This window comes from Ambystoma mexicanum, chromosome 3q, assembly GCF_040938575.1.
Source record: "Ambystoma mexicanum isolate Mex_15411 chromosome 3q, UKY_AmexF1_1, whole genome shotgun sequence".
In the NCBI taxonomy this organism is placed as follows: domain Eukaryota; kingdom Metazoa; phylum Chordata; class Amphibia; order Caudata; family Ambystomatidae; genus Ambystoma; species Ambystoma mexicanum.
In genome coordinates this window covers 682,082,188-682,108,090 of record NC_090926.1, presented here as the reverse complement: position 1 = coordinate 682,108,090, position 25,903 = coordinate 682,082,188, and the positions used below count along the sequence as shown (strand labels likewise).

The following is a 25,903-nucleotide window of genomic DNA, read 5'->3' as shown; positions in this document are numbered from 1 at the left end:
GTTTTCTGGATTTGTATCTGCCCATAGCATGCTAGCCTCCCACCCACTACCTGGGCCCCACACCCAAAACAACACAATCCTGTGATTTCGTTGAACTATTCAGTGCATTAGGGTGACGATATTATTTCTAAGCAATGTTCTGAAAATAAACTGCTTAATTGCAGCTGTAAACCAGCTGCTGGGGTAATAATAATGTGTTTACCAAGTGTACATTTAGCCACTTGCTTAAGTAGCAAAAAAAAAAGTGTCCTGGCATATGTTCCTTGCACTGAATTACTGTTAAAACACGCATTGGCAAAGCCAACAATGTTATTCTTATTTGTACATTAGATAGGCATTTGCTAGGCACTGCTATGATATGCTCAGGTACTATCACCATTTACCAGCTGTTGCCATTGTCTGGCCAGGTCACACCACTATGACATGATGGCAAAACTGTTGACTGGTTGGTTGTGTAAAACAGACACAATTTTGATTTAATTTCAAATTACAGGACTGGGAACTTTACTGGCAATCAAACTCTGAACCACATCAAAAGAATTGTAATCCCCCCTCCCACATTGTCACTGACACTCTCATTTTCAAAAGAACCAGGGTGGACATTGAAGGTACAGGGAGTATCGGCCTCATTACTGAAGGAATACTTCATCCAGCAGGTTTAAACAGTGGAATTAATAGCTTCAAACAGAAACTGAACCAACAAAACACAAATAGAAAGAAACTGTGTTTCTTTATGAGTACAACAAAAGAAAAGTAATGAACTAGATCTACCCATACAAGGCAAACTCGGTTCCTTGGTTATTTTCCAGAACATACTAATACCCAGAAGTCTTATCTAGAGCTGCGGCATTGCAAAATTCCCGTAGTGCTGGTGTGGATGAACACCACTGGTGCTTCAATTTGTCTCAAGCTCTTGCCATTCCCGTTAGCACAGGAATGATTCCGTTACAAATGGCCGACAGGGAACCGGTCGCCCGGAGTGTCGTTTGTTTGTTTGAGTCATTAAGTCCGAAGTTGATAGAATCATAATTTTGTTCTTACATAGGGCTTCTTGCCAGGATCCTTCAGCTTCTAAGTACTGTAATAGCAGGTGGTATTATTACTCTATTTAATAGTACTTGATTTATCGACCTCGGAAGGATGAAAGACAGAAGTGGAACAGCACTAACGTCTGTGCCATTGCTTTGGGAGAGAAGACCTCCCACTCTTACCCTAGCATTGTTCTGCTTACTTTACAGCCACTCAATCAGATAGGAGCTAACACAGGAGTAAGTGCTGTTACATAGAAATTCCTGCCTGCGTTCTATTGTAATTACTAGAGTAGAGGAGCAGGCGTGCCCGTCACTGATATACCCCGCCCCCTCCCCTCCGACCTAATGCACGAATAACAAGAAGACACTGCGCATGACACCTGGTATAATTAAAATACCTCATCAAGTGAATAAGAGACATTAGGCACTCAGATAACCGTTCTGAAAGTACCCTCGCACTGAGGCGGTAGCAGGAGATTTGCAACCACCACTGAATATCGACGAGCTGTAAACAGAACCTGACAGGTGCAAAGTGAGGCCATAAAGAGAAGATACGATGACACACTGAAATGATATAAGAATACTCAAAGAATGAAGATGTAACTGAAGAAACGAGTAAGCCTACATACAGATAAGTAACCAGATGAGTAGTAAATGTATGAACACATAAATGCAAGGCAGATGAGTCACACAGACGTTTGCTGCAATCAAAAATATAACAGGGTAAAGTGGCCATGTTGAAAAGATGGACGTCTGCTTTGAATAATAGGAAGCGAAAAAGCTCGAAGGAGAGAGGCCAGGGCTGCAGAGCAGCCAGAGCTAGAAATACAAATTTGTGCATGAACAAACAATAGCTGTTGGCTAGAGATCAAGGATGCTACTGCGAGAAGCTGCTGAAGAGTACAAAGGGAGTCAAATCGGATGGTGGCTACAATCTGTTTGTTCAACTTCTTTTTGTCAGCTGCGCCATTATATGGTTTGGTTCGTTATGAGCGAAATATAAATATTCAAACCATCAAATCATCATAAGAAATGTATGAAAGACACATTTCTCTTAAGGTAAGTAAATGAACGAACATTTGCGAATGCCAATTTTTGGCGATTAAAGATGCAGAAAAGCATATGTGAGATGGAACAACCAAGTCCCTAGAGGCCAAAGAGAGTAATGACATTCAACATAATTGAATCAATAGCACTAAATAAAAGGCAAAATGAACAAAACCATGGTCTCTTAACACGTGTTGTAAGACCAGAAAACAAGGCCTATGCATGAGCTTCAGGCGAAGATAACGATGTACATTAACTACCCTTAAAGTTCCAGAGAAGGTAACATCCAGCAAGATCAAGTACAAATGAGAAGCCTTGGCTAAAAGCCTGGCTGATGAGAGATAGTAGACTAGGGGGGGAGGGGTGTCCTCGACCATATCACCCTCCCTTATAGGTTTCACCCCTCCTCTTACCTTCCTACATATGCATACATATATTTTTTAGTCAAACTACCCAAACAGGTGAAACTAAATGTCGACTGACAAACTGTGGTTGACAAAACAGCATTATACACAACCTTCCCTCTGTTCTTTATGGTCAGGCTTTAAATGCCTCTCTCCCTTCATTTCTGAAAGTACTGACCGCTGGCTCTAAGCCTATGGACACCGAATTATCCCTTGTATCCTACGGATGGAGCGAGTTCTGTTCTCTGCTGGTTTTCTCTACTATTGCCTTTCCTTAATAGTAGCCAGGATTCCTGTTTGATCACTGCAAATCCCTTCGACATGCCTGGGCCCAAAGCCATTATTATTTCACCTTACATAACTCCAGGGACCCTGACAGACAGGCAACCTCTCCACCGGTGGTTTCTGCTCTCCCAGTTCTTTGTCTTTTTAATATCTCTTATGCATGGCATATCTCTGTTTGTCAGCTAGCTGAATTCCTGAGGATCTAGGTCTATATTTGTATGCAGACTTGTTCCTATTTTCCATGGTGTTGTACCTCTTACCGAGAAAGACCTTCATTCCATTATGATATTTTAAATTGGGGTTTTAGTTGTGGACCTCAGAATTTGAGTGAGGTAAATTTGTCATGTGTATATGTATTTGCGGCCTAACGCCTTAGTGCCTGATTCATAGAAGCATTTTATAATGGTGCAATGCCATTGGAAAAAGCTCTATGAATCAGGCCCTTAGTGTGATTTGCTCTCTTGGTCTGGTTTGTATTTACATTTTTACTGCCATGGATTGGATATATCTTTCTGTTTGTTAGATGGACAGCAGCTTTCTTACAGAGAACACTGCTCTTTTCATTGGGTTTTTAAAGCAAGGTCATGACACATTATTAGGACACATTATTATGGTAGATGGGCAAGAAGGTTAAAGTAGCTTTATTTAGCTTTTTTTTAATTTCTGCATGTGTTTGATTGTAGCCACCCTTGAGCATGGTTGTTAGGATGCCAGAATAAGTTTAACATTGGCAGCCTGTGACGGGGATATATGGTTGGGGTGATGTATTCACTTCTTTCCTAGGTTTAGACTACTGCATTTCGATGGGTAGGGATGCATGTGTATTTCTGTAATGTTTCATTTATGACATACTGAGAAAAGGATTTGCATTATCTTACGCTTTCTCTGTTTGCGTTATGCTGCATTTTACACTCATTAAGAGATTTTAAAAAATCTATTTCAATTATATACTTTAGAAATGTAGGGTTGAAGAAGCAAAACAAGAAGTTGATGGCTGGAAGGTTTTGAATTAATCATAACCACAGGCATCGCTCTGGGCAACCCTCCAGACCATCGTTTTTCAGCCTGCCAAGCCATTACAGAAGGGGAAAAACCATATGCAAATCAGGCTTGGTCCTACCCCAAAAGGGGAAGTCCACCCCGAACTGCTAGGTCACATCCCTTCTGTACGAGTCCAGAAGCATCTGCAGACATGTTTCAGCCTTGTTGGGCATCATCAGTGAGGAGTAGCTTGGGTCTATAGGCTCGGCAGACTCGTTACCCACCTCTGGGCATACCCATCCCACATGGGGTGACTTTAACAAAACAAAAAGGTGATGGCTGGATGGTTTTGAGTTAATCATAACCATGGGCAAACATGTCTGGGGTTGCTTGTGTTTCTGTGCAGAGGGGACCTGGTCTAGCAGTTTGGGTTGGACTGCTACCATTTGCATATGGCTGGACCCCTTTTGCAATGGCACAGACGGGCTAGTAAACAGTGGTATTGAAGGTTGACCAGAGCAATGCCGGTGGCTCAGATTCATTCAAAACCTTTCACCCACCACTTTTGTGGTTATAGGTTGTCCCACTATGTTATTGAGGGTAGGCCCAGATGTGGGTCCCTTGCTCGCTGTGCCATAGTGAACCAAGCTGCACCTCACTGAGGAGGCCCAACAAGGCCAAAACATGCCTGGGGTTGCTTGTGCTTCCGTGAAGAGGGGACCTGGTCTAGCAGTTTGGGCTGGGCTGCTACCATTGGTGGCAGTACCTGACTGATTTGCATATGGCTGGACCCCTTTTGCAATGTCACAGATGGGCTAACAAACGGTGGTGTGGAAGGTTGCCCATAGCAATGCCAGTGGTTCAGATTCATTCAAAAGCTTCCACCCATCACTTTTGTGGTTAAGGGTTGAAGAAGCATCAAACAGTAAAATCAGGTTTTCAGACATACAAAAATATGTAAATATTCTCCTATACAATTGCTCATATACACATCTTTCTCATGTGTATTACTTGCTGCCGTCCTCACAACCTGACTTCCTTTTACAATCTGGTTGGTCAACATGCTCATCCCTAATTTGTAGCATCGTAAGGTGACCATCGAACAAAACACTGCAGGGGAGAAAGGGTTGTTATGCGGCATGGAAAACCTACCCACTACACCATCCTTAACTTTACCCTGTGCCAAAGCAGGGGCTCACAGACATCAACTTCACTCCATTTCATCTGCCTGTACCTGACAGTTTGAGAAGCCCAGCCTTCTGACCAATGTCCTGAAGCTTTGTCTTCAGCCACTCGGTGGCCTTGGCCGGGTAGTTGGTAATGGCTGCCATCTCCAGTGCCTCTGTGGACTCAGAATAGATTTCAACCAGTTCTTCCATCGTCTTGGCCTACAAAGGAGAAGAAAATGCTTGTATCTCAGAAATGAAAAGAACAGCATGTGGCCTGATCGGCAAACATCATGTAGCCTGATCGGCGAACATCATGTAGCCTGATCGGCAAACATCATGTAGCCTGATTGGCGGCCCATTGCTGAAAGCAGACATAAATCATAGAAATCAACTTTGCATGTGAACAGAGAGGGCAGTGTGCTAATTCTGAAGTCATTTATGTTCCTGAATCGCTGAGATCGCCAACACACCATCAGTGTAGAAGAAAACGCCCCAAAAATGCTAAGCAAGCTGTGAAATTGGTGGTTTTGACTCTTTCTGAAATTCATTAAAATAGGGTAAAGAACATTAGCCAGCGATGACCACTGTTCATAAGTAGTGCTGGTTAAACCCCCGGCCTGCCAAACTCATGAACCAAAATGAAACCCATATTCTAGATCTGGCAGACTTGTGCGTTCACATGAGATTCAACGGCAGGCTGAAGTCTCACCCACACTCATGTGTAAGGTCAGTGGGCCAAGCAGGACCTGTGGACCTCTCTGAAAGATTCAGTGGGCCAATCAGAGCCCTAGAATATCTAGGTCTAGGGAGATTTGGTAGCACCACGCATACCGCTAACATACTTGTTTGTGGATTTCTTATCCTATCCACCTTCATACAGGCGACACATCAGCACCCACTAGGGAAATTGGAGTAGAAGCAGGGCTAGATAGCAACTGTTTCCTGTCCCCCTCTTTTCACCCCTAGATTTTTTAATGGTATTTTAACAGACCCTCACCTCCCTCTCGAATGCTTGTATGCAAGGTTGCACCTAAGTAGAGTGTAGGTGTTGTTTCCCAATTTCTGTGTTAGAATTTTAGAGCTGGGGCATACCCTCATTAGCTCCTGTCTCGCCCTGCTTCAAGTGATTTTTAGATTGTAATGCACATGCACTTTATCATTGATGCACTTTTTGGTGAGGAGTGAATGGTGTTAGGATATGGATGAATGAATGTCGTTGTATGATTGGTGGTTGGACATATGGTCTACGATATAATTTTGATATGTAGTGATTTTCATGTTTGCATTAACAACTGGTTTATAATGTCTTTTATTCATTGTACATTCAGAAGATACATTTGTTTTTAACAAACTAAAATAATGGGTCCTTTCTTCTTACTGTTTGAAAACATATATCAAATGTTATATGGGTTGACCTCATGTGTTTCCCAATGAATGTAGAAGGCTGGTGTGTTAGATGTCAGCTGACAGCATTCCAATTGTGTCACTTGGTGCAGATAGGCGAGATGGAAGATCAGGTGGGTTTGCTTTGCTGAAGTCTCCTACGCATGCCTTTATACTTGCAACTACTGCTCCTAACACACACTCCTTTTCTACTACCGTGAATTGCCAGCTGTCCCGGAGCTATCTCACGTACATATATCCAGGGAGGATACGTCAGAAACCAATGATTTCATTAGAAAAGCCAAAGGGATAGTATATAAGGATTGTATGTGATGCAATACTTATAATATTTTCAAATTAAATAGTATATAAAAAGACATTAAATAGAATATAAGGTAAAGGGAAGGGGCCTAAGAACCCAACCTTGAGGAATTCCATGTGAAAGTGATTTTGGAGGAAGAGAATGAACTTTTCAAGGACAATTTGAAGGTGAGATTCTGCTAATACGAAGAGACCCACGAGACGGCAGAACCAGAGCTATCAAGAGAGGACAGTGAAAGAAGCCAAGTAGGATGAATACAAGTATCAAAAGCTGCAAACAGATCTAACAAACCCAGAAGGGAAGAGCTTTTGTGATGCCATTCAGGCAGAATGAAGGCACACATTGAAAAAGAGCAGTTTGGGTCGATTAGTCACTACCTCCTCCCCTTACTGAAAGGTGACCAAAGATTGTGGGAATTAAGACAACTGAGACAGTGGTAGTCTTTCCAGGATTTTAGGAAGATAAGGAAGCCAGGCAATCAGATGAACATTTGAAGAATTTGAGGAACATAAAGAAGGCTTTTAAATTAAAGAAATAACAGTTGCTTGCTTAAAATTAGAAGGGAAATAGACAGATTGGGAAGAAGAATTAAATAACATAAGAAGAAAGTTTATAAGGAAAAGGAAAAGCAGAAGTAATCATGGAGGTGGCAATAAAATCCAAATGGGCAGAAGAAGGATTGGTTTAAGCAATTAAGGAAACAACCTCTGATTTTGTAATAAAACCAGAGGATGAAAAAACATTATTCCAAGACTGAGGAATTGATGGAGTAAGAGGTCAGTCTCAATTGAGAAGGAGCTCCTGATGTCCTCAATTCGAGTAATAAAAAAAGAAGAAAAGTGCCCTGAGTTTAGTGTAGAATCATAAGATGGGTCACAGGAAGGAGAAGTCAAAGGTGTGTTAAGGGTATCAAATAGATGTCTAGGAGATGAAGCTTAGGAGGAAGTCAAATAATGGAACTATTTATACCTGGCTTCATGAATTGCAGGGGTGAAGAAATTAAGAAGCTAAAAACTGTCAAAATGGTACATAACATTAGCCTTACACCAACAGCACTCTACTCACCAAAATTGTACCCTTACTTTACGTAAAGAACTAGAAGACCAAGGACGAGGTGGATGATGTTTAGGAGAAAAGGAAGTAACTGGGCATACAATATTCAGAAAAGAATGAATAGAAGAGTGAAATATTGCAGAAACAAGATTAGTGTGAAAGGTGGTCATAGTTTCTTAGGTGGAAAGTAGGTGTGTACAGGAGTCAGCTGATAGTTTGCGAAGATCAAGCCGAAGAGACATGTTGAAAGGAGTAATTTCAGAGACAGAAGGGGTGGTCAGAGAGAAAGTGAAATGAACTAGGAAATGATCTGCATGGAGAACACAGACAGTAGAAAGAAGTACAAGGTTAACAATGTACTGAGTAGCTAACATTAGATCAAATGTAAGTATATATAAGTGTAATCTGCTCTTTTCAAACTATTCAATCATTTCTCTTTGCTAGAATTCTGTCTCATCGAAAAATGAAGGCATCCTCAGTTACAGTCATTGAATGTAATCACTACCTGCCTTCACCTAAGTCCCAAATGTTCTGCTTTCTGCTGTTCCCAGACAAGAAATGTTGCATGCCTTTATGTCATATAGGGTGGCAAATGTGATTCTTCCCTGCCTACTACTAGTCAGCACAAGACGATGTCACATGTTGTACCAATTACATCCCTTGAATGTCATCTCCTGCTTCCAAAAAAATTCTACATGTGTCTGTTTGTTAGTATATCTCTCCTCACAAAATAAGGCACATTCAGATGCAACCACTGAATGTAATCCCCTGGCTCCAAATAGTTCTATGATTTTCTCTTCACTCGCAATGCTTATTGTCACAAAATGGCACACCCAATGACAGCCACGGAATGTAATGACCGTCTGACACCAACCAATTATTGGATTGTCTTCTCCCTAGTCACTTACAAAGTAGTAGTCATGTGTGTTTATGTCATGCAAGGTGGTCACTGGGATTTTATCCTCCTCAGTGCATGTAACAAGAAAATGGCACATGTGTTCGACACATCAGTTACAACTGAGGCAATTTGCTGCCTTCAAACAATTGTATGTTTTTCTACTCCATACTATTCACTGACAAGAAATTACGCACGTGTGTTTGTCATGCAAGGTGTTCAATGCAATTCTTTCCTCCCTAGTTGTAAACAACAATCGTATTTCCTATGTTAAATGTCTCTGTCTCCATCAACTAAATCCTATTTCAATTTTCGTACCCCTCCACAACTAAACTAGCCCCTCCCTCTGACACTGCCTACAAGAGTGATCACAAACTCCAACTGTGCAGCACTTATTTAACTTGCAAGGCCAAACAATGAAACCACTTCACCCAAACCTTGAAGTAAATTCTGATGAGTGTTTTTCTGCTGAATCAGCAGGAATGCCAGTGATTTGCAATCTAGCTGCATAAGTCTGCTGGCGTATTCATACCTAATGATATCTGCCAGTCGAAAAGTGCATGTGCCCCCTCTGCCACTGAAAGCACTCTTCTGACTGGTTGATGGGAATAGGTGGAACATGAATATCTATCAGAACGAAAAACGTGAATGTGAAGTTTAGAATTATCTAACACTTAAAGGAGTGCCATATAGTCATGAGGACCACCTGAAGGAGATATACACCTTACAAAAGACCCTTTTCTGGGCACGCAGATAATCTTGTATGCTCTAAAATTGTGGAAGGACCTGTGTCTGGTGAATGCACAACACAACATCAGTTTCATGAAAATAGAGGCAAAAATGCAGTGAAAGCTACAAAAAAGGCACCCAGTGATCCATTCTAAATTGCTTTGAGAGTGTTTCACTAGCGCATTGGAGTAGTGACTCCAGCTGACCTTTAAAAACCAAAGAAACCTAAAAACATGTCTCTTTAAAAGAGAAACAGGTCTATGACACCCTTCTATTGTGCTATCTTTCACTGGTTCTGTGAGGCTACATGCCGTAGTTGTCAATTTTAGTGTATTTAACTAGCGCATGAAGCCGTGCAGCACTCATGGAAAATAACACAAAGGAATGGTATAACTGACCGGTTCTTGAGCGAAGAGACAGCTTTTTAGGTTTTGTATAAAAAAAAAACAATATCAGATGGGAGTCCATTTCTCAGAGACTGGGAGGGAGTTATGATATTATATGATAAGGCATTTATCATATGTGTACGAGTTCTGTGGCGTTGTCCTAAAAAGGATCAACAACATATATAGTCTCGCTGAGGAAGATCTCGCTGAATGAAGGCGTCACAGAGCAGGAATCATCCTTTTGGGGCAGAGCCTTGGGCATCTTGTAAAGTGTGGACCGCTCTAGTGGCACCACGGAAAAGCAGTGCACACTGCTGGGGCACACTGCATGGTCTGCATCAGCGTTTTACAACATGCAGTATCCTCAACCACTTGTTCACTCAACCACATGCAATGCACTTCGACAATCCAACCTGAAGGAGATGGTGGTGTTATTTTGCCGAGTCCCAAAGAGACTTAGAGAATAAGAATAGTACCTCTTAATGAGCTCTGTAGACCTCTGAGACCATCCCCACCCCCTGTACGCCCCCTCGAGGTATTGGTTGTGCTACATAAGTGTTTCTGATCAATCAATTAATCAATCAATCAATGTCATTTCAACTGAAAAGAAGTGATTTAAATAGCACATTAACTTGCAGAATATAAGTTAGTACACTACCTAATGGCACATCACGCTCTAACAACAAGTGATGGAGTGTGTCAGAGACCTAGATGGTCATGTCAAAGATGTGGGTCGCCGAGGTTCTCTCCATCTTCAAAGACAGACACCATACCTTCAATGTCAATGAAGCACTCACTCACATCTGAGGGGCTTGCATGGGGACCATGTGACTGAAAATCTCAATAGAGTCCCAACACAAGTGTGTCATCAGAAAACGTGCAGAAATGGAGGTCACAAGAAATAAACAGTGTTCTAGGGACTGGAGAACGCTTTTAAAAGGAACAGGATCTAGAGTACAGTGTAACTGCTATAGGCACAGAAGGAGGACTGCAAGTTGAAACCAGGGCTGGAGTAATGTCTCCCGAATGGAATGGGTAATGTTGTAACATGTGCAAGAATAGCACCTGCACGTCAGAAAGTGACTATGCCATCTATGCCACAGATTACTCAACATCATGAGCAAGCACTTTCCAAAAACTAGTAGACAAAGGGTTATCACGGAAATAAAATAGAGCAGGAATCTGAAGGATTTTTGCTTAGGAGAATAAGAGAAAAAGGATAACCACATTACAGTTTGATGGAATGATTTAGTTACATATTGAGGTAGGATTCTCCATTTATTTTGATAAGAGGGTTGATATCTCAGTTACAAAACCAGTCTGAACTCTGGTACCTCGAAAAGATCTTTTGAGACGATACATTGAGACAGACCAAATACACTACTTTTGGTGGTGCTACTTTTTTGGTTAGTACCTAGAGCAAGTACTCATGTTGCGCTGCATCACATAGCGTGTATATTGCATTGCTCTCTGGTTAAAAAGTGGTAGAGGAGATTACACTACACTTCACTTTCTACACAGCGCCATGAGCAGCCGGTCCCATCCTTTCTTGTCTTTCTCTCCCAATTTTTAATCTCGAGGAAAGAAAATATAAAAGAAAGAGGGAGTGTTGGGGAGAAGGAAGCAAAAAGAGCAGAAGAGAAGAAGGGAGGTGTTCTGTTCTATTCTATAGAATGTGTATATTGCGCCTACACGCCCGAAGGCCTCAAGGCGCTCAAAGAAACACAAACCACTACAAACATGTAATGGGAAGCATCAGCTCAGTATCACGGGGCATCAATCCATCGACGTTAGTAAGGGAGAATAAAGAAGTAAGAGAAGGGAAGGGGTAATAAAAGGAAAGGGGGAAAGAGCTTAGTGGGCCTGAATTAAGTTTCCGGTGCAGGCACTGTGTAGGTATGAATTAAGACATTTGCTGGAGAACGGTAATGCATGTTCACCACAACCTTACACTAACACCTGTGTGAGCATGAACAAAACAAGAACACTCTTAGTGCAAACGTAACACTACCGAAAATTCTGTGTGGGCAAAAACCTTGTGTGAACAGAATGGCGCTAATGCCTACAAAAATAATCCTGTCACCTGTGCCGTTTATATGGTCCAACGCCTTGTCGTTCATTTAAAGTGCGCAATGCTGCTTTTGATGGCAAATAGATAGGGCCTTCAATGAAGTGTCGGGCTGCCCAGCAGTGCAGGCTTATACCCAACTCCCCTAGCCTCTTCGAGACATCGCGCTACTGGGGATTGCCCCGTTCCCTTTTAGGTAGAGCAATATGTGGAACAATTCAACTGGGCAACACCAGGAGAAACAATGCCTGTCCCGAATCAGCACCCGGTAGGTGCCTGACTATGAAACTCAAGGGTACAGCCACGGCAACCACCATTGCCAACGCCACTGTAAGTGCAAGACTCTAGGAACTCGCAGAGGTTGCTCCCCTTTCCTAGAACTCCCCCCAAGCCTAGCTCCTTTTACCGCTCACAAGGGCCCCACACAGCCAAAAATACAACTCAAACAATAAAATCAAAATACATAACAATCGAATTATTTCTCCTGCCTGTTATACCCTTAAAACATCCTTGGATTGAGATATTACTGCCTCAATGGATGTCCCATGTGCAAATATGTATTCCTATGTTAACAGGACACACACACTCACCCTTGCCATGTGTATAGAGACTAATACACCTCCCACATCACTACCTCTAAGATTTCTAATCATCCATCATGACTGTGTAGCTGGAACTTTAAATAAACACACAAGTTAGGAAATACATAGTTTCAGAAACAATAGAAGCAAACATAGATGTCCCGGTGGTGCATTCTGGGACCAGGGCGGACTTTGCTCTTATCCGGTATAGCTCAGCCCATTCTTAGCCCTAAATGGCTATTGTGTTCTTATCTGGAGCTTCCAGACAATTTAATCTGAAGCACTCCATTGCCTCCTGCACAATACATACCTAATGATAAATACTCTGAGAATACGAATGATAAAGGGTGATGAGGTGTCCTGACACCCCGCTCTGGGCCTACCTGTAATTTTCCGCACAGGCTTTCAAGGTCATAGGCGGTCCCAAAGTTGCTCTGATAGATGTGCTTGATGAGCGATCGGTAGGCCGTGTCACGGGGAAGCTGCATGCTGCTCATCTTGTCCGCCACCGTCACAAACTCGTCAGGGACCTCTGTGGGATTCACCAGAAGGACCGTGCTGAGGAAGAAGAAGATGGTAAATGAACCAGGCCTTGATCCACTAATGCAGAAGGGCATGTGATCCAAAGGGAAAGGGGAGGTTCTGTGTGTACTGCCCTGCCCACTCTTAACCAAATCACCATTCCGTGCTTTGGAAATTGGAGAATCGGGATCTCGCACTGGTAGAAGGTGTTGGACTGAAAACACTACATGCTGATGGCCCTTCCAATTTTAAAACGGATCTACAGCATAGGGAAGGACAAATCCCTTCGGACAGTCCTGACTCACTTTGCAAGGGCAGCCATCTTTTAAGTTGTGAATTCCTGTGTGACGTTTAAGAGTCCCACTGGTAAGGAATTCTTCCAGCCATCTGACACAGAAACAATGTCAGAAGGGTGGGCCCATCCTCTGCATTTATGACTTGAAAAGGTCAGAGAGGCAGCCCACCTCAGGAAGATGGAGGCTGTAAACATTGGTTTGCCCTGATGTGTAGCCCCTTGTCTATGATCATTCCACTCCTGCATAGTTATCGCGCGTTATTGCCCCTTCTACTTTGATGCACAATGAATGCAGCTGGTACCGGCCTGTGCTGCATGCTTTTCCACTCTTAATGCCGCACGGCAAGGGTCAACCACCAAGTCACCATGGTGACCCTGAAATGAGCGATAATTCAACATTAAATATCTCTCGTTAATCAAGTGCGAGTTTGTGTGCTTTGGTGAAGGCTATGCCAATAATGTAATGTGGCACGGAACTGTCAAGGTGCAAAGAAGATCAAAGGAATCGTGACTCAAAAGCTGCTTAGCTCACAACGCAGTAGTGTGAAGCTCCTCAGCACTGCACAACATCTAAACAGCAAATTTAGGCAACAGACACTCCCTGCGATACACCTTGAGCATGAACTGAAGCCACTTGAGGGGAGGGACGCGAGGCGAGTGGTAACCTAGAATTGCAAAGAGGGATTGGTCATGGTCCCTCATTGGCGCATATGAGGGCTGAGGTCCCAGGCAAGATCAATGTCATCTCTTGGAAACAAAAGTTATGGAATACCATATTTTGTTTTTACAACTATGAATGAGTTCTGAAACCCCCATAACAAAAAAACACAAATTGTAATTGGAGGCCTGACTTCCGCTTACAAAGTCATTACTGACCCATGCAGCATATCGCCAATGAAGTCCAATGGTATTCCAAAAGGGGGAATAACTGGCGTTCTAAATACTGCAGCACATTACAGTGCACATAATAGAGTTTGGCGTTAGTATTACTCTTTGTCGTCCCCATAGGTTGTTTTGCCTGAATGCACTGTGATGCTTTGCTTTGCTGTTACCTAAATGATGACCTCTGGGCAGTGCTGTCCAATTTTTTTTGCAACAAAGATTGTTTTCTTGCCAAGTTCGAACTTGAATTTTGACATTTGACTATGGCAAGTAGTTCGTGGTGTTAACCCTGGCAACGTTTTGGTTAATCTTGGTGAGGCAAGGCAGCTGTTTCTGGCGACCTGTCTATATTTAGCTGAAGCCAGGTTTGCTGTTTTGTGGACTCTGCCTCCACTGCTTGGGCAACATTTTTAGAGAAGTGCACTTAGGTACGTTTGTGTGTCTGTGCACAGCACCCCTCTTGTTGTAGAGAGCCCCCATACTGGCTATGCTGAGAGTTGAGGTGTGGTTTCGCTTTGAAAGCCATGATTTATCACCTTTCTCGGCTGAGGTGTTGTCTAGAATCCATGTGAGCTTGCATATGCTGCGGCTCTAATATTATGTGTCATAATTGTAGTATGATTCCTGGTGGTACTTTTCTTTCTTTTAACCATCCCTGGTTATTCGCTGCAACACCTGCGATTTCTTCTAAAATTGGTGGTGCCATAACCTGTGGACGTTCCCCTACTGCAGGGGAAATCAGCTCACAGATCTTTTCGCCTACAAATTCCATAAATCTCTGCTAGCATAGTCAATGGTGAGAAGTTATGGGAGTTGTAGGCCAGAAAGCCTAGCGTGTCACTGTTTGGCTTACCCAGCATGATAGTAAATTGTGGGCAGCTTTTGATCAGCAGTTTTGAATCGTGGGATAGCTCAGAACATGGGCGGAACTGACCCAACACAACCCATTCAGAGCGTATGGATACTGATTTGCATACAGTGACAAAATATTCTAAGGCAGGGAAGGTAGAAAGAGGCCGCTAGGCCCATTACATATTTGGCTCCCATGGTGAGGCCTGCATTTTAGCTCCAAGCCATTGGTAAGGAGCGATTGGAGTCTGTGTCTAGAGTTGCAGGAAGAATCCTCTGCCACCAGAGACCTTGGTGAATGTCTCCAAATCTCAGGGCCTCAGAGCAAGGCATGTGCTAGCAAGACCTTCAGGCACTCAGTCGGCGTGTTATGGCGGTCTGGAAGACTGCTGGGCTACTTACAAGGTTCGGTTAGGTAGGTTCTTGGTCGTGAGCCCCTGCTCCGCTCTAACCAGCCTCTGGAACGAGACACCTGTGGCAAGACAAACATAGCAGTGGTCAGAGGGTAGAAGTAGATGGAAGAATAAGGAAGGCTTCACCATGCAACATGACACCGACACAAGGTACATTACGATCCACATTGTGCAAATCACGTGTACACAAATTCCAATATCTGTTCTGCAGTAATAAGGCACTGAATGACTACGGTCATGCACAAATGCATACAAGTATGCTTTGCACTGTCATGACTAATGCATCGAGCTAATCAGTAATGACAAGGCATGAGCTTGAATAAACCACGTATGCAGACCACCTCTGCATTAACAAACTATTTTGTAGGTTCTGCTTGTGAAGCCTGAAAGAGAACTCTTTAGTTTAGTTAAATTCAGAGTTTGGTAAAATCAGGGCCACTCAGTTAACTAAATATTCTTGCAATGCTACTCAATCACTATTTCAAACACGCTGCGGTCATAGGCCTGAACAGTCTTTCAGTTTCTATCCCAAAGATGTATATTTATTTTGTCATGCTTGGTTGCTAGAGTTCATGGCTATTTAGATCTCACATGATTCTCCAATGTACGTGTGTATGTTTATAACAAGAATACTATGGCCCTTATTCACATAGTGTTTTCCAATGGGGAATCGCCATTATAAAACACTTCTGTGAATTAGACCCTATATCTTGATGATCACACGCCCAGTTCTGGAAATAGAAAAAAACTTGGGGACATACAAGCAACCTCAGAGATGTTTCGGCCTTGTTGGGCCTCATCAGTAGGGTGAGGCTTGGTTACCTACCACACAGCTAGCAAGGGACCACACTTTCAAACACAACAAGACTAAGCCATGCCTGGGGTTGCTTGTGTTTCCATGCAGATGGGACCTGGCCTAGCAATTCCGTCTGGACTGCTTCCATTGGTAGCATGACCAGAACTGATTTGCATATGGCTGGAGCCCTTCAGCAATGGCACAGTTGAGTTAAAATAGAATTGTTTGTTAAGTTGCCCGGGACAATGAAAATGGTTCAGATGTATTCATAACCTTCCACCCATCACATATTCTGGTTTACATTTCTCTCCATAAGTGAGCAGGTTATGGTCCCTTGCTCATTGAACCATATGGAACAAAGCTGCACTACACTGAAGAGGCCCAACAAAGCTGAAACATGTCTACGATTACTTGTGCTTCCATGCAGAGGGGATGTGACCTAGCAGTTTGTGTTTGACTGCTACCACTGGTAGCAGGACTGTGACTAATTTGAATATGACTTGGTCCCCATCTGCAATGGTACAGGTAGGCGGCTAAAAAACGATAGTGTGGAAAGTTTCTCAGAGAAATGCAGTGTTTCCTATTAAATAAAAACGTTCCCTCCATCAGATTTTTGGTCACAATTTGACTCGGCTCTAGCCAAGAATTCTCTGACTCCCCACTGCTATATAAAAGATTTGCCGCATGCAGTAACTTCAGTGTACCCCATATGATAAATATTCTATGCAAGCTCACTTCATAATTAGGTGGTATTTTAAAAACAAGGGATGTTTAAAATGCCATTCATTTTTTTAAAAGTACCAACATTATCATAACTAGGCATTGTGCCAGCAACTCACACCATTGGCCTTTACAAAACCCTTGCCTTTATCTCACCAGTAGCGCTGGCCCACATTTGCGCCTAGAAACACTTGTGTACAGCGTGTTATAAATGACATATCATATCATAGGATAATCCCCATGTTGCCCATCTTGGGTGCTCACACATGCTGGATGCAACACCGGAAAAGATCCCTGCATAGTTTACATGAAATCTGTGCTTTGTGTCATCCCTTTATTTAAAATGTGTACCCCACATACTTTTAATATTTTAGTCAATTTAACACAAGCCTGGTATGGTTTTCATCGCAAATATACACCACTGGTCTCAATGAGTCAAATCCGTAACACATAACTAGTCTTGCCTCCTACATACGAGATCTTTGAAAGGCACAAGCCTGATAGGAGGTTGATTTTGCCAGCACTGTTCTTTCAAAAGGACTTGCCTGACATATACCAATGCCCAGAGACCCAAGCTACTTCTCACTGATGAGGCCCAATGAGGCCAAAACATGTGTGGGGATGCTTGTGGTCTCGTGCAGAAGGGATGTGGCCAAGTAGTGTGGGCTGGACTGCCCCCTTTGGGGTGGGGCCAAGCCTGATTTGCATCTGGTCTTTCGCTTTTGTAATGCCTTGGCAGGAGACGAACGATGGTCTGGTTAAGGTTAATTCTAACCCTTCCAGCCATCAGCTCTTTAGTTTTGCATATACCAATCTCCACCAGAACTGCACCTTCCATGACTGATGCTATCCTATACCCTCCTGCCTTCATGAAAGCACTGTAACAAGGTGGGCTGTGGCTTCTTTTCTTTCTGCCTTATGTTTCATTCCACTGACTGCTGCCAGGTAATGCAGCATACCATTCAAACCTAGAAGACTGAAATTTGTGGGGGGTTTCAAAATCTGAACAAGCTGTAAATCTGGTACACAAACAGGCTAAAATAGGACATTCCAGAACGTTTTTGGTTAAGCTGAAATGTTTTTCAAATGCTTCATTTCACCTCTGTCTGAGAAAGTGTTCAAGACCAACATCACAAAAGCTCTCAAATAAATTATGCCACAATGGTGGGGTTTTGTTTTGTACCACTTGAAACATTTCCATGCGCCTGGTTAAATATTAGAATTCAAAAAGGTGTTGCAGTTGATGTGGGGCAGAAAGGGGCTTTTGACCCCCACCCCTTGAGAAAACAGTTAAAGAAAAATGCAACACACTTGGAACTTCGCCACAGTATTTTTATGGAAGCTGAAATGTATTGATTATAGTGCCCTTTTGGATAACACGTGTTTCGACAAACCAGTGTCTTTTTCAAATCAGGGCTAACAAAACTAATAAATGTGTAGCCAAATTCACAATGAAAACATGTATTCGAAATCATAATGCAGAGTGAAACAATTATGAAAACAAACCATGAAATAAACAAAGCTATGTGTAATCACAGAGAATTGAGGAGGGGTAAAAGGGAGGAAGTTCAAGGTAAGTACAAGGAAAACAACAAAAATAGAGAAAAGGTACAAAAACAAACAAATAAAAAACAACACATTAGTACATACTCTGAATTGAGTGTCTATGTTTTGTAAAGTATCATGTTTTCTTAAGGTAAATGATATAGAGTTGTGCCCATGCAGGCCTTACCTATATTCCAAATCAAGATTTTCCAATTCGGTAGAACAGAAAGTCATGGGATAAATCCCCTTATTAAAATTCAAGCCAAAATGTCACGGTTTACATGGGTTGTCTAGGCAACCCTAGTCTTATTACAATTTCCATTAAGTCCTGCTCAAGGAGTCAGGCAAAATAGACGGGCGCCATGATTGGAGTTTGTACTTAAATCTCATACTTGACTTATTCATGCGCTCCACAATTTGGACAAGATAATCTGATTGATGCCTTCCATAAAGTAGTCCAAATGGAGATCAACAATCTCTTCGAGAGCAAGAATAAATCAAGTATGAGATTTAAGAACAAAATGGGCAACCTCACTATAGAAGAGACTAAAGCTTTGAAAAATCTACAAATGGACCAATACATAGTTATCAAAGAAGCTGACAAAGGGGGAAAAATAATTCTAATGGAACGTGCGGATTACATACAAATGGCCATGAACCATCTAACAACCCCCCCTTTGCTATGAAGAACTTCAAACAAATCCCACCATGGAAATCAAAAATCTGATAGCCGAGCAAATTCAAACTTGGAAAAGGAAAGGTCTCATCAAAGACAGTGAAAAAGCTTATCTAACTGTCTCACACCCTGTGGTCATGACTATTTACTTTTTACCGAAAGTACATAAAACATTCAACAGAATACCAGAGGGAAGAGCAACCGTCAGCGGTTTTGGTTGGGTCACAGAGAAGATCAGTGAGTTCATTGACAATATCTTAAGTCCACGTGTACCTACAATCAGAGCTTTTTGTAAAGATTCTACTGATGTCATCAAGAAACTTCAACTTATTCAATGGGATGACTCCTACAAACTTGTTACATGGGATGTCTGAGTTCTATATACCTCGATTAAACACGAGGCAGCCATTGAAACTATAGATTACATATTTTGTGGGGAAACTGCTTCACATTAGCATTATGTGACCATGCTGAAAGAAATGCTGACAATAACTTTGGAAAAAAATGTCTTTCTGTTCGACAAAAGATATTTCAAGCAGAAACAGGGAGTGATCATGGGCATTAAATACGCACCGGCCCTTGCAAACCTCTTCATGAGCAAGTTTGAGGACAAATATGTCTACGCAGACCGAAAGGCTCATGACAAAATCGTGATATGGACGAGATTTATCGACGACATTTTACTTATCTGCAATGGTAATGACCAAGACCTAATTGAATTCAGAGATTGTCTTAACAACAACACAGAAGGGATTTTCCTCTCAGGACCATCCAGTGACACCAGCCTAGATTTCTTAGATCTCACCATATATGCAATGGATGGCAAATTATTGACAAAAAACTTTCCGAAAACCAACTGAGGCAAACTCAACCCTATTTGCAACCAGTTGTCACCAAAAAACAGTAATAAAAAACATACCAAAGGGTGAATTTGTGCGAGCCCGGAGAAACTGTGGCAACACCAATGACTTTAATGAGGAATGTGATCTACTGAAACACAGATTTCATTAGAGAGGCTACAACAAGAAATATATAGACTTGGCATATGCAAAAGTTGATACCATAAATAGGGATGCAACCCTAATACCCAAGAATCTTAAACGACCAGAGGATTTCAACAAAGTCAGCTTCATTACAACATTTTCACATGAAAACTTTGAAATTAGAAAAATATTGAATAAGAACTGGCATTTGCTCAAACTCGATGATCACCTCAAAGATCATATTGATGAAAAACCTAAATGAATCTTAAAAAAAAGTTAAATCCCTGAAAAATATTCTCAGCCCATCCCTACTCCCCAATTTGCCAATACCTAGACTAGAATTATGGTTACTGAAGAAACCGACAGGATTCAGGAAATGAGGATCATGTGGCATGTGTAAATTAGCGCACCACAACACAGAGACTTTTTCGGATTCTAGAGGAACAACTCTCTGGATTAAAGATACCATCAATTGTCGCAGCAAATAAATTGTGCATGCCATAATAAGTACATGTGCGCGCGTATATATTGGCAGCACCATAAGAGAACTCAGGTGTAGAATACGTGAGCATATCTATGCCATGAGTAAATCTGATTCAACATTACCACTTGCACAACACTGGCAAACTAATCATCAATTGGATGATAAAATGAATGTGAGGTTTGTCGGATTGAAACAGGCTTCTCTAGGTGAGAGAGGCGGAAATAGAGATATCCTCCTTCGCCAGATGGAAGCTCGTACAATTTGTAAATTCAGAGCAACTGAGATTGGCCTGAACCAAGACCATGAAATGGCGTATTTTCTCTGAAAAAAACTGCATTTAATTGTTCCAGTTGACATATAATCTGTACTAGAACTCTATATGTTATTCCTTGTTTTTGACTAGCACTTGTAATATCGAAGTAATCTTGAGTTTTTTGACTTTGTAGTTCAACCACCTATATAATCTGGTAAAAGATTTACCGCCAATCAGAAATTTGTAGGCTAATCGTGTAAGACAGATATATATTTATATAAATATATATATATATTTATTTTATTTTTTTGGATTAGTTTTGGTTTTGGTATACCTGAATAGCGTAAAAGGTTAGGGGTTTAGCTTGCCCCCATCACCTTTTTCTCTCATTTTTGCACCTGTTAGCCACTTAGATGCCTCCAGCTATCTGGCACTATACTTAGAATTTTTTTTAACATTTTTATGTCTCTTTCACCATCTTGACCAACACTAATCAATTATAGCTTATCACTTTACTTCATTAATCATTTGTAGATTTATGGTTCAGTTTCTACCTTAATTTAAGTTCTACCTAATTAACACACTAATTTTGCAGCCCCATGGGGACCGTTTTAAATATTCCATCATTTTTTATTGATTCTACCCATATACGAACTCCAAACATGGCACCCGTCTATTTTGCCTGACTCCTTGAGCAGGACCTAATGGAAATAGTAATAGGACTAGGGTTGTCTAGACAACCCATGTAAACTCAGGAGAAACCGCTTTTTCGACCGACCCAGACGATAGGAGATTGAGTACAAGTTGGAGGTAAGCTGCAGCACCAATCCTTTGTGCTTTCAGCTGGTTTTTTAGTCTCATGTTCTAATATTATGTAACCGAGCGCTCTCTGTTGCACGGCCGCATTTTGAGTAATGTTCTGGCCGTGTTCGGACTAGAGTAAGCGTCTATTTTACAAGCGCAACTGCAGCGCTGTTGGACGTAGCATTATTCGGTATACGATTACATTATATGAAATGCTTTGCCGCGTTATAAGTAAACGTTTATCAAATGAACGCTAGTGTAGCGAACTAGTTATTTTACTGTGCTCGGATAGTATCCAGCGTCTACACGGATACATTTAAAACTGTGAAATTAATAATACCGAGGTCATTTATTAATTTCGGGTACACTACTATTGAACGATTACCAATCAGGCACATTGCCCAGACTAACGTGATGGGCAAGCACGACTAAAGCCACCATTTTCAATAATACGCAACGTAGGAGACATTTATAATACTGGACTTCATAAATGATGAACCACACACATTGTAATTAGTGTCTAAACTGTGACATTTTGGCTTGAATTTTAATAGGGGGATTTATCCCATGACTTTCTGTTCTACCGAATTGGAAAATATTGATTTGGAATATAGGTAAGGCCTCCATGGGCACAACTCTATATCATTTACCTTAAGAAAACATGATACTTTACAAAACATAGACACTCAATTCAGAGTATGTACTGATGTGCTGTTTTTTATTTGTTTGTTTTTCCACCTTTTCTCTATTTGTGTTGTTTTCCTTGTACTTACCTTGAACTTCCTCCCCTTTACCCCTCCTCAATTCTCTGTGATTACACATAACTTTGTTTATTTCATGGTTTGTTTTCATAATTGTTTCACTCTGCATTATGATTTCGAATACTTGTTTTCATTGTGAATTTGACTACACATTTATTAGTTTTGTTACTAGCCCTGATTTGAAAAAGACACTGGTGTGCCGAAACACGTGTTATCCAAAAGGGCACTATAATCAATACATTTCAGCTTCCATAAAAATACTGTGGCGCAGTTCCTGAAGTGTGGTGCATTTTTCTTTAACTGCTCTCAAATAAATTACTTCATTATTTCAAGTAATGACAATAAAGGATCAAATGAAGAAACATTTGTTTAGGATCAAATGAAGAAACACTTTCTTTTGCTCACACCCTTTTGTAAAAACTGTGATAAAGAGTTTAATCAAAAAAATATATATATTTCAAGGAAGGTATACATTTGTTGTTTTCTTTTGGATCAACACTTTTTGGGAAAACCTGGCTAACCCAGCGCAAGCAAAGTAAACTATATTTTCAGATAATAGCTTTTCTTAATAACTCTTGAATGCTTTCATGAAAGTAATCTGAAAATGTTGCTTAGTAAAATTTCAAGGCATAAACCCTTTCTTTAAAGAGCTTTTAAAATAGAGTTTTCTCAAAAAACAAAATGAAAAAAAGAAATTTGGCCCACATATCTCAAAATTGGCCACTTCAATTGTCAGGATTTTTGCCATGCTCATAGATTTTATGAATGGATGCACTGAACGAAATGTTGACAATGTAGCGAATAAGTTTCTAGATACTCACATTTTAAGATGTATTTATATATAATGCATGGGCAGAATGAATGTGTATCTTTTATACTAATTGTACGTGTACATGTAGAAGATCTATATTTCGGGCATGTACACTACTACTAAATGTATGAAAACTCACATCAAAGTCAGCACTGACTTTGATGTCAGTTTCCATATGTATATAAACCCCATATAGAAGATATAAATTAGGTACATCACATCAAAAGGTGATCTCACTTTATTGTGAGCTTTGAGACGTGTAAGTGGCATATAAGACATGAGCAGAGCGAATATCCATATTATATACGAACTGTGGGAGAGATGCATTTCATACATGTACACTGTTATACTACATATGAAAACTAACATCAAAGTCAGGAATTACTTTGATATCAGTTTTCCGTAGATATAAATTGTGTGTATGTACAAACTGTACAAACTCGTATACACCTCCTCTAAATATAAAAACATGCATCAAAATCAAAACCTCACGTTAATGCGAGTTTTTACACATATAGGAGGCATATAAGGCATAAATGTTCCATTACATTTGTGCACCATAAACTCACATGCCAGCTAGTTAAGCACCAAACACTCATACACCTTACAGCACACACGCTAATGCCACACACACTTACACCACAACCTCTGAAGCCACACGCACTTACAACACATACACTTATGACACACATGCCCTTCCGCAGAATATGTATTGGGGATGATTCCGTATATATATTTCTGTAGCAATTAAGATTTATGCTGGTCCTAGAAACACATCAACACAGTGTTGGCACACTCTCCTTGTCCATGTAAATTAGGAAGGGCATAAATAATATCATTGAGGGTTAACACACAGAACCCCGAGTGGGGCACGGAAAGGGTTTTCGATATATGAATCCCTAGTCCAGATAGACAAGCCATATATAAACAGAGAAATGAATTCCAAATGTTGTTGTTGTATAATTGTTTTTAGTACAAGATTGTTGAGTACAATATGTTGTTGAAAATACTAAAAAATTAAAATATGTATATTTTTTTATAAACTACATGGTTATTCGGCCTTCTTTTGAGTAGGGGGTTATCATGATTTGATACTTTGGTATCTGTGAACAATCGCTCTTAGTGAAAAGGATAGGAAGCTGGTTTGTGGGATCTTGCTGTTTTGGTAATGAAATTGCTGCCACTTGTGTCCCGCACTGCCAACATTATAATGTGGACGAAGACATAATGCATGGAGGTAGTGTGGCTTTTGGGGATATCGAGATAAGCAGGGGCAAGGCTATAGAGTGATTTTAAGTAGAAGGAATTCAAATTGGGGCTAGTTATGATTGGCAAGCAGGCTGGCATGGAGGTTTTGCAGAGAGGTGGGTGAACTGCTATGGGGATTATACAGAGTATGAAGTGCAAAGGTGATCATTTTGCTATGGAGGCAAATGAGTACAAATAAAGAACCATTGGGATGCTATAACAGTAGTTTAGGTGACTCAGTACTACAGTGCAGATCATAGTTTTCATGTCATGGTGGGTGAGAAGTTGCCATATTTGCAGAGGTTATTATGCTGGTTGAGTCAACTGACAGTAGTGGCAAGTGTGATAAACTGGCAGAGTTTTAGGTTGTTTTCAAAGAGGTAGAGCCCAGATTGTGAGTCTTCGGGCGGGGAAAAGGCCAGTAGGAAAGGAAATGGGTGAAGGCAGGGGGGACAGGGCAGGGAAAAAGATAGAGGAATTAGGCATGAGTTAGCATAGGGCAATCCAGTGAAAGATGGTCAAAAGATAGTTAGAAACCCCTGAGGAGAGGAGGGAAAAACCGAAATATGGGTATCATTGACAAAGAGGTGGTAGTAGAAACTGAAGGAGAAGATGAGTTTGCCAAGGGAGGGGGTGTTAGCTGACAAATGGTAGCAGGTCAAGGACAGAGCCTTGGGGTTTGGGGGGGTTTATACTGGGAGGGCGGTGAAAGTAAATGTCTCCATGAGAAGAACAATGACCAACAGATATCTAGGAGGCCATTCAGGGGAGTGCAGTGTCCTTGAACCTGAGGTTGAGAGGGCGAGAAGTGCAGCAGGATAGTTGACAATGTCGAAGGCTGCAGAAATGTCAGGAAGGTTCAATACGGATGAAAGTTTCTACCGGTGGGCAGTCGAGAACAGGTTGGAGACATGGGTCAATGAGACCACATTGGAGTAGCAACTATGGATTTCAGATAGGAAGGAGTCACAGAACCTGTTGACTAGTAACTATCTGGTGATCACGTGGAATATAATACACTCTAGGTTCTTAAATTGGTGAGGGAGAAGTGAGACAAGCTGATACTTTGAGAGGTTGTGGGGGACCTGAAGGCTTCTTGAAGCTGCGTAAAAAGGTGTCTATTTATATTTAATGGACTTTACGGTTGGGTATTGTAAAGCAGACTGTGAAAACCTGAGTTGAGAGGAAGAGGTTAAAGGGTTAAGAGAGATGGGAGCAGTTCAGGGTGCAAGGTCTTTAACAGCTTGTGGAGCAAATGGACCCACGGGGTCACAGGATTGTTTGGGTATCTTGAGAATGGGAGCCGACTTAATAGTTAAGATTAGAGGGAAGGGGCCAAGGGAGGATGGAGAAGAGGTAAGCGGGGTTGAGAAGAAGGAGGATGAGGGATGGAGAAGAGGACAGTGGAAGTACCAGAGATACTATACATGTTGGGTTTTAAATACAGGGCAAAGTCATTGGCAAAGAGGGAAAGGTGATAGACCGAGTGGAAGTGGGAGAGTTGGGAATCATGGCCTGAAGGGTAAA

General features: G+C 41.4%; 1 protein-coding gene across 3 annotated transcripts in view; it reads right to left on the bottom strand.

The window, feature by feature from the left end:
* Positions 1-25,903, bottom strand: part of PIK3R5 (phosphoinositide-3-kinase regulatory subunit 5) — a 518,653-nt gene that overhangs the window by 166,156 nt on the left and 326,594 nt on the right. For all 3 annotated transcript variants that reach the window (XM_069654585.1, XM_069654582.1, XM_069654583.1), the window contains exons 6-8: positions 15,285-15,354; positions 12,718-12,892; positions 4,983-5,136 (exon numbers count right to left, since the gene is read on the bottom strand). In XM_069654585.1, the coding sequence (XP_069510686.1) occupies positions 4,983-5,136; positions 12,718-12,892; positions 15,285-15,354 (399 nt within the window). The remainder of the gene's footprint in view (positions 1-4,982; positions 5,137-12,717; positions 12,893-15,284; positions 15,355-25,903) is intronic.